At 38.0% G+C, this 16,179-nt stretch overlaps 1 protein-coding gene across 1 annotated transcript; it reads right to left on the bottom strand.

Moving 5' to 3' along the window:
* Nucleotides 1-1,037: 1,037 nt before the first annotated feature.
* TKTL2 (transketolase like 2) lies at nucleotides 1,038-2,921 on the bottom strand (the record flags this gene model as incomplete). Its single annotated transcript, XM_081269671.1, has 1 exon — nucleotides 1,038-2,921. The coding sequence occupies one exon, from the start codon at nucleotides 2,919-2,921 to the stop codon at nucleotides 1,038-1,040; it is 1,884 nt and encodes a 627-aa protein (XP_081125797.1).
* Between the last annotated feature and the right edge of the window lie 13,258 nt (nucleotides 2,922-16,179).

Raw genomic sequence — 16,179 nt, 5'->3', positions numbered from 1 at the left:
ATTAAGCAAACTACCTGACATAGACATACTCTCAGTAACTTTAATATGGATTCCAGGGTTCATTTTTAATTTACTGCACTGGTACTTCTCATACTCCAAGTGTATGATTTATGCATCACAGCTAAAAGTGAGAAATCTGCCTAAGAGATGACTTTTCAGTTTATCCATTGTTTTCTAGTGATTTGTCTCTAGCCCCAACCTTTCTCAAGGTTTGACACTGGGTGACATAACCTCTAAAAGTGTGTTCCTGAATTATAGTTTTATGAGAAACCAAGTCACATATATACAACAGAAACCAAATAATGTAGTTTATTTTAAAACACTTTATTATATAGATAAATATAATAAAATTAGCAATCTGGTTTAATCACAAAAAAGTGAAACATTTCTGAATTTTCACACAAAAAAAGTGCACGTAGCATACATACTGGAAATAGTTGTTTTCATTTCTTTACACAGTATTCACCACAAACAGCGTGATGCATCATAAGAGATTCTGCTGCTGCTCTTCTGTCTTAAACTGTAGAGTGGAGATGAACTTCAAAGGAAATTCCAAGGAAACTTCAGTAAAATATCATCTGGGAAACTTCAGGCACAGCATGGTGATGGCATTTTATGAAAGTTCAAGTTTGCTTTATAATCTGGGCTATTAAAATCTAAAATTCACATTTTCTTAATTTATAAGGAAATTATACATTTTTAAGAAGCAGTTACCTCTAGATTCATATCCAGCCCAGTCAATTATTTGTAGTCTTATCAAAGAACTTTATATTAAGTGGTTGCTTTATTTACTATTCTACAACTTAAAATGTTTATGACTCACTTTAAAGATTTAAAAACGAGATAGACATTTACATATTAGAGTTTAACAGAAAGTTCAATAACTTGAGTTTTGGAATTAGTAATTGTGTTAAGTGGCTTTGCTTTTTTAAAGCCAGTACAACTGTATAGATGGTTTTGTAACAAGTATAAATTCACTATAAAACCACCAGTGTTTTAAGACCAAAGTCAACAGATTTGTTAAAAAATGAGCTATTTTAGCTCATTAAAGTATATTTCACAGCCTCTATGATTTGTTTGGCACTGATTCCAAACATGTCCAGCAATTCACTGGGTTTCCCACTTCGAGGCACTTCTGTCACTGCCAGCTGATGAACAAGGATGTCAGGCTCCCTGGAGACAGCTGCACAGACTGCTTCTCCAATACCACCTTCTCTGTAGTGATCTTCTACTGTGATAACCCGGCCACCTGTGGCTTTTGCACTGGAAATAATAGTGGCTGTATCCAGGGGTTTAATAGTAAATGGGTCAATGACACGGATAGAAATACCTTGTTGAGAAAGATCATCAGCAGCTGCTAAGGCTTCGTGTAGAGTAACTCCAGCTCCAATAACTGTAACCTTGTCATTAACACTGTGGCGGACTACCTTGGCCTGTCCAATCTCAAAATTTTCTTGTGCAGTATAAATGATTGCAGTTTCCGGTCGGGTGGTTCTAATGAAGCACATGCCCTTGGTATTGGCAGCCAGATAAACAGCATGCTCTGTTGATATAGCATCACTTGGATAGAAAATGGTGCAATTGGGAATACTTCGAAACATGGCTAGGTCTTCTAGGGCCATCTGAGATGGTCCATCTTCACCAACGGATACTCCACAGTGAGAACCAATGAGGTTGATATCAGTTTGGGAGATGGCTCCCATTCGGATCTGATCAAATGCTCGGGTCAAAAAGGCAGCAAAGGTACTAGCAAAGGCAATGGTACGACCACGTGTGGCACAGCCCAGTGCCACACTAACCATGTTTTGCTCAGCAATAAAACACTCTATGAACCGCTCAGGGTGTTCTTTCTTGAATATCTCAGAAAAGGTGGAGTTCTTTGTGTCACCATCCAGAACAATAACTCTTTCATGTGCATGGCCTAGCTTAGCCAGAGCCAAACCACATGCTTTTCGAGTAGCTATCTTGTCACCAGCTTTGTAGGTAGGCAGAGAGGTCATTTTTATATTAGTGATGCTGATCTGAGGTGAGTCTTCCACAGGGGGCTGGGGCATGAGATTCCTGTTGGTCTGTATCTGACTCTCAATTAACTGGATAATTGCATCTGCTCTCTCTTTTGGCATTGGCTTTCCATGCCAATTTTCTGCATCCTCAATGTTTGGAATACCTCGACCCTTGAAGGTCTTGGCGATGACAGCAGTAGGTTTGTTCTTCACTTGAGCTGCTTGCCAAAATGCGTGGCACAAGGCCTCCACATCATGACCATCCACTAGGTAGGTATTCCACCCAAAGGCTTCACAGCGATTCTGATAGATGTCTGTGCAGTGCTCCAGGGGGGCAGTGCCACTTTGTCCCAAGCGGTTCACGTCGAAGACTGCCACGAGATTGTCCAAATTGTAGTGGGAAGCAAAAGCCAAAGCCTCCCAGACAGAGCCTTCCGAGGATTCGCCATCTCCCATGAGGCAGAACACCCGGTAGCTGGCCTTGTCGAAGTACTTGCCCGTGTACGCCATTCCACAGGCAGCGCCTAGTCCTTGCCCCAGGGACCCTGTTGCCACGTCAACAAACGAGAGTCGAGTCGTGGGGTGTCCCTCCAAGTCGCAGTGGATTTTCCTCAAGCTCAGCAAGTCGGATTCGCGGATGTCGCCTATCTCGGCCCAAGCGGCGTAGAGGATTGGAGCCGCGTGGCCCTTGGAGAGGACAAACCGGTCGTTGTCGCGGTGCTCCGGTTCAGTCGGTTTGTACCTCATGGCGTGGAAGAAGAGCACGGACATGATCTCCGCGGCACTACAGCACGACGTGGGGTGCCCGGAGCTGCAGGCACACGTGGCCCTGATGGAGTGGATTCGCAGGCGGTGGGCCATGTCCTGCAGCACCTGCAGCGTCTCGGCGTCGGGCTTGGCGTCGTTGGCCATGGCCATGGCCATGGCTGCGCTCTCTACAGTTCCCCGGAGCGAAGGTCGCGGGAGCGCGCCCGGGCGGTTCCCTCACGTGACCACAGGGGGGCGCTCGGCCCCGCCCGGCCCCGCCCAAGGGCGGTGCCACGCATGCGCCCTCTGCCATTCGCGCTCAATGGCGTGGTCGGTCCAGGCGTCTCGCTTGCTGGCTCAACGTTATTTAAAATAACTAAGCCTTTTTCATACTTTCCAATGATCTAAATTTGCAAAAGGACATCCTCGGATCTGTGTGTTATAGAAAGCTATTCGGGGGATTGTGCGCTATATTGGAGCCATTTTCATTCATTTAAATAAGAAGAGTAAACTGAAAACATCCCAAGTCGCTTTGAATCTCCTCGAGGTGGCAGACGCCCAGCAGAGACTGTCTCAGAGCGACTAAAAATTCTGAATATCAGCTGTCACAGCAAAAATACAGTGACTAACTAGACCAAGAGTTACAGCCGAAGAAATCCAAAACCACTCACTGGGAGAATGTCCAGTCCTGCAATTTCCCCACTGAATCCTGAAGAACTATTATTGTGTTAGAATAATTCAGTAGGAGGCCATTGGCCGCGGCAGCTCCAGCTCTCTGGGTTCCTACCTGAGCAGATCAAAACCCATTTCAGTGTAAACAGTACAGTGAAGCCAGCTTCACCAGTCAGTAACTGCCAACTAACCTCTAAGTAGGGTCTTTGTGCTCCAGTGAGTCCAACACTGCTTTACTTTACCCAAATTTTCCTTTGCCTTGCTTCTGCATCCACGATATAAAAGCCTCCTTTTGGGCCCCTTTGGCAGATCCTCAAACTGCTGGGGGTCTAGAGTGCTCTGACCTATGAATTGCCAAATGCACAAATAAACTCTTAAATGTTTTAATGTGTCTCAGTTTACCTTTTAAAACAGCTGTTACTACAAATAATTTTCTAAAGAAGATTAGTTACAAAACTGAATTTGTGCCATTGAACTCTTCTAGCAAGCAAAGGTTATAGCTTGCCATCAAAAAAAAAAAAAAAAAAGAAAAGAATGACAGTATATCATACTGTCAACTCCATGTTGCAGTGTTGAACATCTTGGTTCTTGAGCACTAATTCTTAAATTCTTAACCTTAACTTCACATTAAAATTATAACACTTAAAAGAAAAAACTGCCTGAGTTCCACCTCAGACAAATATAATTTAAATTTCTGGAACTAAAGTTTGAGAGACTATGTTTTAAAAATGTACCAATTGATTAAAATCAAGATTAAGGTTAAAGAATAGGTATTATGGTTAATGGGAGCAGACAATCTGGAGATGGACCAGTGGTTCTCAACATTGATTGTACTTTAAAATCATCTGGGAGACTTTATAAAAATCTCATGTCCAGGCTGCACTCCAAACCAATTAAATCAGAATTTCTGGAGATGAATCTAGGCATCCGTAATTTTGAAAGCTCCTCGGAGAATTTTAATGCTTCCTCAGGGTTGTAAACAACTTACTCAGAAGGTCTTGCTACTTTGTTCTGTCTCTTATAATTCAGAAAAATATTTTAGACTTTTATTTTGCCATTTCAAGTAGCTCTATCATTTTCTTTAAAATTTTTTTTTTTACTTGTAGACAGACACAATAACTTTATTTTATTTATTTGTTTTTATGTGGTGCTGAGGATTGAACCCAGTGCTTCACACATGCAAGGCAAACGCTCTACCAACTGAGCCCCAACCCCAGCCTCTAATTTTAAGGACAGACCTTTTTAAGGACATATATCAAAATAAACAGTAATGGTATGACACTAATGTTTTTAAAGCTTGGTGAACAAATGTTGGAGATGGACGAATCCTTAAAAGATTATCTTATATTCATCACTCCCCATGTCCTTTGCAAATTAATGTTGGCTTATCTTTTTAGGCAAATAAATGGACAGAAAATGCAAGCAGACCAGACTAGGACTGGGAGTAAATAATACAGACATTAGAGGGGAAAAAATAATCACAGAATCATAAAAGCAAACTACTTTTATAGGGGGACTGGAGATTTGGCAGGAAAGCAGTAAATAGAAACACAGGTGGCTCACCGTTATTTTGGCAGAAGAGAGCTCTAATCCACACAACCTAAATATGATAGTTTAAAAATGATCTAGGAGGCAGTGTCCACATGAAAAACGGACAGGAGAATTAGGAACTACTTAACATTCCTTTTCAAGGGCCCAAGTTCTTCCATTCATTGAAAGCATTATTCAACTATTTGCTAAAGTAAAACATTTTTAGCATTGCTTAAAGTTTATTTTTTGTGAAGAAAAAAATATGATATTAGAGATTTAATACCCTAAATAAGGAGTCTGAATTTCTCTCTGTCATTCTGTGAGACTGTGTGGATATTTCATACTATAGAAAATAACTTTTTGTGAAGTATTTATAAAATGTTCTGATACTTTTGAAAGGGAAATCTGGAAAGTTATATGTATATATAGAGAGATCTATATACATTTGAGTTATTATTTTCTTTAAGTATTTTGGTCTTTTAAATGTGCTTCAACATAAATAAAAATTATAAGTATAAATTACACATAATTTGATAATGCAAAATTGCCTCATGTGGCCATGAGAACAACTTAATCAAATAAATCAAATACACAATACCACTTTGTGTTTCACTTATTTAGAAAGGGCTATTACTGACAAAAGTCCAGCCAAAAAAAAATTAAGGCAGCATGCCAAAAACCTAGTTGTCTTGGAGAAGAGTATATTATTTTAATTGTGCAACTCATTTTCAAGTCCAATTAAAAGTTTTGGGCAAATAGGAAAATTATTCACATTAATTTTGGTTTATCTATAAGAGGTAGGGATTAGCAAATTCAAGTGCCTACTGGGCTTTCGAGAATGGTGGCCCATGAATGTGAGGGAAAGTATAAGAGGGTTGGAGGGGCCTGTAGCAAACAGGAGGGGACCAGCCCCACTGAAAGGCTTTCAGAACTGAAAAAAACCTGTGAACATTTTGTTGGACAAATAAAACAGACCAGGCTGCCCGTTTTGAGTTCTGATTTTAAAAGTCAGTTTAAACAACAACTCTAACAAATTTCTTGTTCTACCTTTGCTTAAAATTTTCACCATAATTTTTTCTCCTCTTATGCAGAAGTATTCATTTTTGTGGTGTACATTTCCCATGAAAATAAAACCCTGCAGGATCACTAATACAAGTAAGTACCTATGGAGGAGAAAATATAAACAGCAGGATTTGTTAAGTGCGATTTCTACTGAGCTACAATAGAGGAAACGGAGCACACAATTACTGATTACCCAGGAGCTTTACCCTATTTGTAAAAACATACATTTTCACTATGCGAGGGTGAGTAGTATTTACAGGTTGGGAACACTGAAGTTTGACTTACATCTTAACTATAGAGTTTTGTTAAAAGAGAAGTATAAAAAAGTCACAAATGCTAGATTCATTTTTTTCCTTCCATTGTTTGAGTTTCGTTGGCTTGGTAGCCAGAGTATGGATCAAGTGAAGTTATGATCCTTGTGTAAGGAGGGGTGTGGTGGCACATGCCTGTAATCCTAGAGGCTCAAAAGGCTGAGGCAGGAAGATTGCAAGTTAAAAGACCAGCCTCAGCAATTTAGCAAGCCCCTAAGCACCTTGGTGAGACCCTGTCTCAAAAAAATACAAAAAGGCTGGGGATGTGGTTTAGTAGTTAAGCATCCTTGGGTTCAATTCTTGGTACCAAATATATATATTTATATTCTTCTGTAAGGCATTAAAGTGAGGAAATGGGCAATACCCCTCTGTATTATCACTTTGAAAATTATAGCAGATGTTAGTATTATTCCTGTCCTACTTTTTCTATAGTCTAAAAAATCCTATTTGGGGGTGGGGTGAAGGGAGATAGAGAAGATGTAGCAAGGTATTTAGAAGACTAGATCTACCTCCCAGCTTTAGAGGATAAATATAATTGATCTAAGATGAGCATCACAATACCATTTCCTTTTGCTAGTAATGGAGGTCAATTCCAGTTATAGTCAATAAGACATAATAAGCAGGGCTGGGGCGGTAGCTCTGTGGAAGAGTGCTTGCCCCGCAGGTGTGAGGCCCTGGGTTCAATTCTCATCACCACATAAAAATAAATATATTGTGTCCATCTACAACTAATAAAAATATTTTAAAAACTAAGATGTAAGAAGAAGTCTGCTTTGCATTAGAATGATTTCTTTTTCATTTTATTTATTCTAATTTGTTATATATGACAGCAGAATGCAATTCAATTCATATTACAAATAGAGCACTTTTTTCATGTCTCTGGTTGTACACAAAGAAGAGTCACACCATTCGTGTTTTCATACATGTACTTAGGGTAATGATGTCCACGTCATTCCACCATCTTTCCACCCCCATGCCCCCTCCATTCCCCTCCTTCCCCTTTGCCCTATCTAAAGTTTGTCTATTCCTTCATGCTCCCTGCCCCTACCCCCATCTTTATATCAGAGAAAACATTCGGCATTTGTTTTGGGGGGATTGGTTTACTTTACTTAGCATTATATTCTCCAACTGTATCCATTTACCTGCAAATAACATGATTTTATTCTCTTTTAATGCTGAGTAATATTCCATTGTGTATATATAGCACATTTTCTTTATCCATTCATCTACTGTAGAGTATCTAGGTTGGTTCCACAATTTAGCTTTTGTGAATTGTATTACTATAAACATTGATGTGCCTCTGTCCCTTTAGTAGGCTATTTTTAAGTCTTTGGTGTATAAACATAGGAATGGGATAGCTGAATCAAATGGTGGTTCCATCCCAGTTTTCCAAGAAATCTCCATGCTACTTTCTTTCCAGATTGGTGTACCAATATGCAGTCCCACCAGCAATGTAAGAGTGTGCCTTTTCCCTACATCCTTGCTAATACTTATTGTTGTTTGTATTCTTAATAGGTGCCATTCTGACTGGAGCGAGATGAAAACTTAGAGTATTTTTGATTTGCATTTCTCTAATTGCTAAAGATGCTGAAAATTTTTTCATATATTTGTTGATTGATTGTATATCATCTTCTGAGAAGTGTCTGTTCAGTTTCTTGGCCCATTTTTTTTTTTTTTTTGGATTGGTTTTTCTTTTTTTTTTTTTCTTTTTTTTTTTTTTTTTTTGGTGTTAAGATTTTTGAGTTCTTTATATATCCTAGAGATTATATATCTCTCTGATGTGTAAGTGTTAAAAATTTGCTCCCGGGCTGGGGATGTGGCTCAAGCGGTAGCGCTCTCGCCTGGCGTGCGTGCGGCCTGGGGTTCAATCCACAGCACCACATACAAACAAAGATGTTGTGTCCGCCGAGAACTAAAAAAATAAATATTAAAATTCTCTTTCTCTCTCTCTCTCTCTCTCTCTCTCTCTCTCTCTCTCTCTCTCTCTCTCTCTCTCCCTCTGTAGGCTCTCTATTCACTTCACTGATTGTTTCTTTTGCTGAGAAGCTTTTTAGTTTGAATACATCCCATTAATTAATTCTTGATTTTAATTCTTGTGCTTTAGGAGTCTTATTAATGAAGTTGGGGCCTAATCTGACATGATGGAGATTTGGGCCTACCTTTTTCTCTATTAGGTGCAGGATATCTGGTTTAATTCCTAGGTCATTGATCCAACTTGAACTGAGTTACGTGTATGGTGAGAGATAGGGGATTAATTTCATTTTGTTGTATATGGATCTCCAGTTTTCCTAACACCATTTGTTGAAGAGGCTATCCTTTCTCCAAAATATGTTTTTGGTGCCTTTGTCTAATATGAGATAATAGTATTTATATGGGTTTGTCTCTGTTTCCTCTATTCTGTATCATTGGTTTACAAGTCTATTTTGGTGCCAATACCATGCTGTTTTTGTTATTATTGCTCTGTAGTACAGTTTAAGGTCTGGTAGGTATTGTGATGCCACCTGCTTCACTCTTCTTGCTAAGGATTATTTTAGCTATTCTGGTTCTCTTATTTTTCCAGATGAATTTCATGACTGCCTTTTCTGTTTCTATGAGGAATGTCAAGTTTGTCTTCCTGATAAAGAGGAGTGAATAAAGAATTGTGTTGTCTTCTTTTGATCCCCTCCTACCACCCACCATCACTACCTCTACCACCTCTACCTTTACAGTATGTGATGTTAGAGGTATTAATTTAATTCAACAAACTCAAGAACAAAAGTTTGTATGGAAGGATAGAAGATTTGGATACTTCAAAACTTTGTGGATTCATAACTCACCTTAGTACCAGTATTTCCAGAATTCTTGCCAAGAAAATAGCAAATGTCTTTGTGATTTTATAACTATATAGGGTGAATTTATATAATCTGTAATTGAAAGCATTCCTACTAAATACAAAATGAATCATTTAAGCTTGTTTAATTCTATGATCAGGGAAAAAAGAAACAATGATTTAAAAGTTCAGAATAAAATGGATGGTACACAAGGGAGTATAGTTTTCTTAGTAGTTTTATTTTTGATGTCTTATTCCATCCATGTGCCTACAACTCTAACCTTTTTTGTTATATTATAATCATTGCTGCTGTTGTTGGTACACTGACTTATCTCTTGGAAAACTAAAATCTTTACACTTGGTACATGGATATCATGTATATGAGGAACTCAAATACTCTATCGTATTCACCTATTGTCAGGCCTAGTTGGTTAAGTAAAGTATAAATGTAAAAACAATATTTCAGTACATTTTTTCATAGAGCTTCATGACATTTGGTGAAGAAAATTCCTCTCTTCCTGCCCTGATAATAATCCTGAAATATATCACTACAAACATGTCTTATTTTTAAAGATAATGAAAAATAATAGCAACTATTAATTTTTTAAAAAATCCAAAGCCTTGGATTTATACTGTATTACTGAATGTGAGTCAGTATTATCTACTTCAAATATACATTTTATTTATTTTATACACCCTTTTTGACTAGGCACTCCTATTCCTTGCATTAAACATTGGATGAGTACTTGTGTGTGTCCTACCTAACCTTTTCCTACTCTCAGATCAAATTCAGTCCTCAATAGAGAGTTCATTTTAACTAAAACAATTTTATCAGATTCATTGAATTATAGATTAAAACAATTATATGAATAACAGCAACCCATTTAACCAACAAATTAATGAATTTGAACAAACTTTTGTGCCTATTTAACTACCACCACACACACAAAAAATATTTTTTAAGAGTTCTGTTATTCCAGGACATTCCATTATGCTTTTTGCTTTCAATTACTCGCTACACTAGGGCGTATCAATCTGCTTTCTGTTTCTGAGCTTTGTTTCTTCTTTTGTTTGTCAATCTTCTCCTTTCCTGATCTTCAGGTTGGATACTTTCTATTGCTGTCTTTGAGTTCACTGATATTTTCTTCTGCAGTGTCTAGTCTGATGTGAATACCATTCATTGAAAATTTTATTTCAAGTATTGTACTTTTTTTTTTTTTGTGGTGCCAGGGATTGAACTCAGGGCCTTATACATTTGAGGCAAACACTACAGCAACTGAGCTATATCCCCAGCCCTCAAATATTATACTTTTAATCTCTAGAAATGTCATGTGATTATTCTTTAAATCTTTCTCTACTCGTAATATTTTCATTGAATCCTTCTAGCATCGTTTAAAAAGCTTTTAAAAAGTCTTTGTTTGCTAAGTCTATCATTTATCCCTCTAAGTCTGTTTCTTCGACTACTTTTGCTTTTGATAATGAGTGACACTGCCTTGCTTTTTGCAATATTTAGTATTTTTTAAAAAATCCTCAACATTATTTAGGGATGCTGAATTTAGTTGTATTGTATTCTTTTAAGGAAAGTTGAACTTTGTTCTGGTAGGCAAATTTGTCTTTTTAAAAATGCTAAATCTGTTAAGGAAAATCTAGAGTAAGCTCTTTCTCCCTTGTTAGGTTGGTTGAACCACAAAAGCATAACCTCTCCAGCTTGTCCACCAAATGTCCTGAGTATTCAACAAGCACCCTCTACTCTGGTTGTCAGACTTTCATGTCTCTGCCCTTCATGAGCTCTGGGAAGTGCTTAGATATTCCTGCTTCTGAGTAGTCATTTGCCTGGCCTTGTACACGTGTGCTTTGTGCAAGGGTATCCTTTCTACAATTTCTGCAGATCTGTGTCTAGGCAGTTACCTCCTTGCATACATTCTGTCTCCAGCTCAGCCTCCTGAGCTCTAGTCTCTGCTCCTGTATCTCAACACTTCTCTGTCAGATACTCTTCCCTGTAGGACTCTCTGCAATATGCCTCTAGGAGAAGAGTCAGACAAATAACATGTTTTTCCGCATTGCTTTTTCCTCTCTGGGGATCACAGCCCTGTGCTGCCTCTTTTCCAATGTGTGGAAACTGTTATCTTGTTTTTGCTTATTTTATCTAGTTTTCTATCTGTTCATGGCTAGAAGAGAAAGGTTATTCCAGTTACTCATCATAACCTCAGAATAGTCATTCCCAATGTTTTGAATGTTAATATCTGTACAGGGCATGGACTCTCCAGATAATGACAGCTCAGCCTGCTACACTCCTTACTGACTAGCACCCCTCTGATTCACATGCTGGCATGACCTCTCTTACTTCAGAAGACTGTGAAGTTTGAATTCCTAATTGTATCCATTGTTAATTACATTTCTTATGTAATTAAAAAAGATGTTCTCCTAATAAAATCTTAATTGTTAAGAAGTATGAGAAACAGCCATTGTTATGGTTAAATTTTCCAGAGAGATTTAATGTTGCTCTGTTAAGCACAAGAAAACCTTTTGAATTTGAATGATTTTAAATTAAACCCTCAAAAACATATCAGATAACTACCTTTCTTTTTATAAAGGTTATGTGGACGCATTAACCTTTTCTTTGATGACTAATGGTCATCATTATAAACACTGGCTATTATGCTCCACTGCAATTCAATCAAATAAATCAAAGTAACTATTGAGAATAGTGCCTGAGGAAGGTTATTCCCAGCATTTTTGTTTGGAATAAATGTTTAGCATTTGTTACTATACTATAGTATATTTTTCATATTATGTGGCTGCGGTAACAAAATGATGAGAGAAAAGGAATGGCAGTGACTTAATAAGAATTTAAGATTAGTTCTCTGTCACAAAATTGTTTAGAGGGTGGTAGGAGGTCCTGTCTTGTCAAGCATCTCTGCTCAACAGGGTTTTACAAAGTTCCAGATGCTTTCCATCTTGGTGCCCGTTAATTGATTCAGGTGTTGCTCTCATGCGTGAAGTTGAAACCAGAAACCATCCCATCCAGTTGACTCACCACAGGAAGGAATGAAGAGAGAATTCAAGAGACCAATCCATTTCTTTTTCAGGATGTGACCCAGAAATCTCAGGCTACCCTTCTCATTTCTCACGGGTAAGAACTCACTTGCCTAGCTACACCCAGCATTAAGAGAGATTGGGAATTGTAGCAATCTGCCATTGGTCTGTTAAGACTTAGAGTAAGAGCTTATGTGTGCTACGTAGAAAGGAAAAACCAATACTGGTGGACAATTCACTAGCTCTACCGCTTGTTATTTTAATCTTTAACTTTTGGTTCTGCTGTGTTGACACATAACCTTGTAACACACATAGTGTTTTCAGGTCCAAAATAGTTTATCACCAAAGGATGCTTTAGAAACCAAGCAATTATTTCCATCAAATGGTATTAATTGATTCATTTCTTCACTGAATGCTAAACCTTATGCAGTGCTCTACAGAGGAGTCAGAGATGTTTGCCACCCTCTAGATGGTGGACTTGGATCAGAAAGACAAGGTGGGCACACAGGATTACAGTAAGTGCCTCTGGGCATCAAGTATAGAGGGCAGAGGAACAAGTGACCAGCCAGTGACCAGAAGTTGCAGTAGAACAGGGAATCTTTAACCCAATGGGCAAAATTTTGGATAAAATAAATATGAGAGGAAGTCAGGGAGCAAAGTTATGAAAGTGGAAAGAGAATTTTTATTCTCAAAGGAAGGGAAGACTTGCCGAGAAACAGTGATCAGGGAAAGCAGAAAGACGGATTTGAAAAAGACTTAAACAGAGCTAAGTGGGTTATTTTGATGTTTTGTTTTGTTCTCTTGCTTTTGGCTTGAGGGCAAGGTACAATGGAAAAATTTTTATCATTTGAGTGTCTTGATCATAATCGTATTTTGAAAAATTGTTTCGGCAGTGTTAGGAAAAATAAATGGAGTTAGGGGAAAAATAAAGGTAGGAGGAATGAAGCTATCAAAATTGTGCCTAAGTCAGCTATTAAAGGACTATGCTGGGAAATTATTTGTTATTGTTAGCTCCATACGTTTTTTTAAAGGACAGTACCAAACATTAAATTTAATAAAAGCAAGTGGAATTATTTGACAAAGTTGATGACAAGAAGCAAGGAAAGAAGTGGATTTGCTTTGGTGGGTGCACTACTTTTCTAAATCTGCCACAAAATTGGATGGCTTAACCAACAGATCTGGATGCTGAAAGTAAAACATGGATATGTTGGTAGGGTTGGTTCCACCCGAGAGCTGAGGGAAGGATTCAGGCCCGGGCTCGCTCCTTGTCATGTGGATGGCTGACTGGCTTTTCCCTGTCTTCACACCAACTTCCCTCCCTTCTGTGCATAAAGCTCCATTTTATAAAATAAGGACACTAGCTATATTAGATTGGGACATACCCTAATAACTTCACTTTGACTTAATTATCTCTGTAAAGACCCTATAAATACTTCTGTAAAGACCTCCAAATAAGATCCCATTGTAAGGTATTAGAGATTAAGATTCCATTTTCACTTTTAGGGGAGACATAATTCCCCTGCCACCCAAGTATAACTACAGTCTTCACCAGAGAGTTCTCCCTATGTATGGATGAGTCCAAAGTTGTTTTTACAAAGATACCAGCTATACTGGATTAGGGGCCACCCTTCTCCCGTATGACTTCATCTTTACTTCTCCATCTTTACTCGTTACAACTGCCGTGATCCTATTTCCAAATAAGGTCACATTCTGAGGTACTGGAGATTAGGATTTCAACATGAATTTGGGAGAAAACAATTCAACCAGTAACAGGGAGGATTCACATAATGTTTGTATTACTATCAAAAACTCTCCAAACTGGGCATGGTGGCACATGCCTGTAATCCCAGGGGTGGCTCAGGAGGCTGAGGCAGGAGAATCCTGAGTTCAAAGCCAGCCTCATCAATTTAGTGAGGCCCTAAGCAACTTTACAAAACCCTGTCTCAAAATAAAATATAAAACAGGCTGGGGATGGGGCTCAGTGGTTGAGCACCCTGGGTTCAATTCCTGGTACAAAAAAAAAAAAAAAAAAAGAAAAAGAAAAGAAAAGAAAAAAAACCCAAATTAAACAAATGAAAACCTCCCCAAACAAAAAGGAAAAACAAAAACACCCTCTATCTTTTTCAGAAAAATGTATCACTTATTCATAAATCTAACTAAAGATACATGGACCACTAGGCATATAACTCCCTTTAAATGTGACAAGTGTACAAAAAAATTAGTAAACTCCATTTTTATTGCTTTTTTATATTACTACATATAAGAGGATTATGATAAGCTATCCTAAAATCAAATTCAAAAATAAGTTCTTAACAATAACCGAAACTTCCTTCTTTCTACTTCAAAGCTTCCTTTTCCCCTTCCCTTCTCCTGATACTGGGGATTGAATTTAGGGGCACTCTACCACTTAGCTACATCCCCAGCCCTTTTAAATTTTTTATTTGGAGACAGAATCTTGCTAAATTGCCCAGGCTGGCTTCTAACTTGTGATCCTCCTCCAGTTTCTGGGATTTTAGTCACGTGCCAACACACCTAGATCGACATTTTGTTAAAAGATACATAAACACTTGTAGGCTCATTTCAATCAGCAACTCCTGTGTGTTTGGTATGCATTAATTTTTCTCTAATGTATCACAATCTTTGTCCACTTTAATGATCAAATTCAGCTTTTCTTAATCTTTTTTGTTGGAAAAAAGTTATGATATATATTGCTTTGAAAAATTCAAATACAGTGGAAGAATAGAATGAAGTCATCTCCTGAGTTCTCCCTACCATGATCCTATTCTAATAAACTATAAAGCCATTTTGATTCCTTCTAGCTATTTTTTGTGCATGAATTAGCACCTACACATATTTTTGTTCCACATTTTATTGTAAGTAGGATTTATTATACCAAATAATTTATAATTATTAGTTTTCTATTTAAGTCTACAACATATTTTATTATGGGTACATATAGATCCCAGCTTTAAAAACAGCAGTAGGCAATTTTTGTGTGTGTGAAGTATTTAAATTGTGCAGTGAAAAGAGTAACATTAAACAGAGACATGAGATGGGAGGGAAAGGGAGAGAAAAGGGAAATTGCATGGAAATGAAGGGAGACCCTCATTGCTATACAAAATTACATATAAGAGGTTGTGAGGGGAATGGGAAAATAAACAAGGAGAAAAATGAATTACAGTAGATGGGGTAGAGAGAGAAGATGGGAGGGGAGGGGGGATAGTAGGGGATAGGAAAGGTAGCAGAATACAACAATTACTAATAGGGCATTATGTAAAATTGTGGATGTGTAACCGATGTGATTCTGCAATCTGCATTTGGGTAAAATTGGGGGTTCATAACCCACTTCAATCTAATGTATGAAATATGATATGTCAAGAGCTTTGTAATGTTGTGAACAACCAATAAAAAAAATAAAAAATAAAAAAATAAGTAAATAAGTAAATGAAATAAAATAAAATAAGGGAAAAAAATAAATAAATTGTGCAGTGAGTTCAAAGGATCAAAGAAAAAGATGTGACCACAAGGTGGCACTAGCACACAGTTCTTTCGGGAGAACCTTTGACAGACTTGTGTGTTGAGGAAGAGGATGTGGGGCACTGGCTCCCAGCATGGAAACTTCAAAGGCAAGTGTGTAGAGGTCATTACCCAGAAGGGGGAGAGAGGAGAATCAGAGAGGGATCTGGAGGATGGGAGACAGTGTCTAAACGATGCCACTCAGCAGCAGGTAGGGAGGCTAGGACAACCCCCCTGCCCAGGAACAGCAATTGTATTACATTGGTATCTATGACTGGTAGATGTTAGGTGCAATTTCTCAGGTTTTTTAAAGCAGGCAGGCTCTAAATAGCTAAGAAACTACTTTTATGCTATATTTAAAATAATTGGATGTGTACAACTTTGAGTTTGGCACTGGCAGGCTTTTGAGTTAACAGGTCCCTGCCTGCTGTGAAATATACATAGGACCAATATACAGGGACCATCTTTAAATTCATTTATGTGTCAATTAGTT

This window comes from Spermophilus citellus (genome assembly GCF_964194105.1).
Source record: "Spermophilus citellus genome assembly, chromosome: 16".
Taxonomy (NCBI): domain Eukaryota; kingdom Metazoa; phylum Chordata; class Mammalia; order Rodentia; family Sciuridae; genus Spermophilus; species Spermophilus citellus.
The sequence above is the reverse complement of the archived record's forward strand: the minus strand, read 5'-3'. Positions and strand labels throughout refer to the sequence as shown.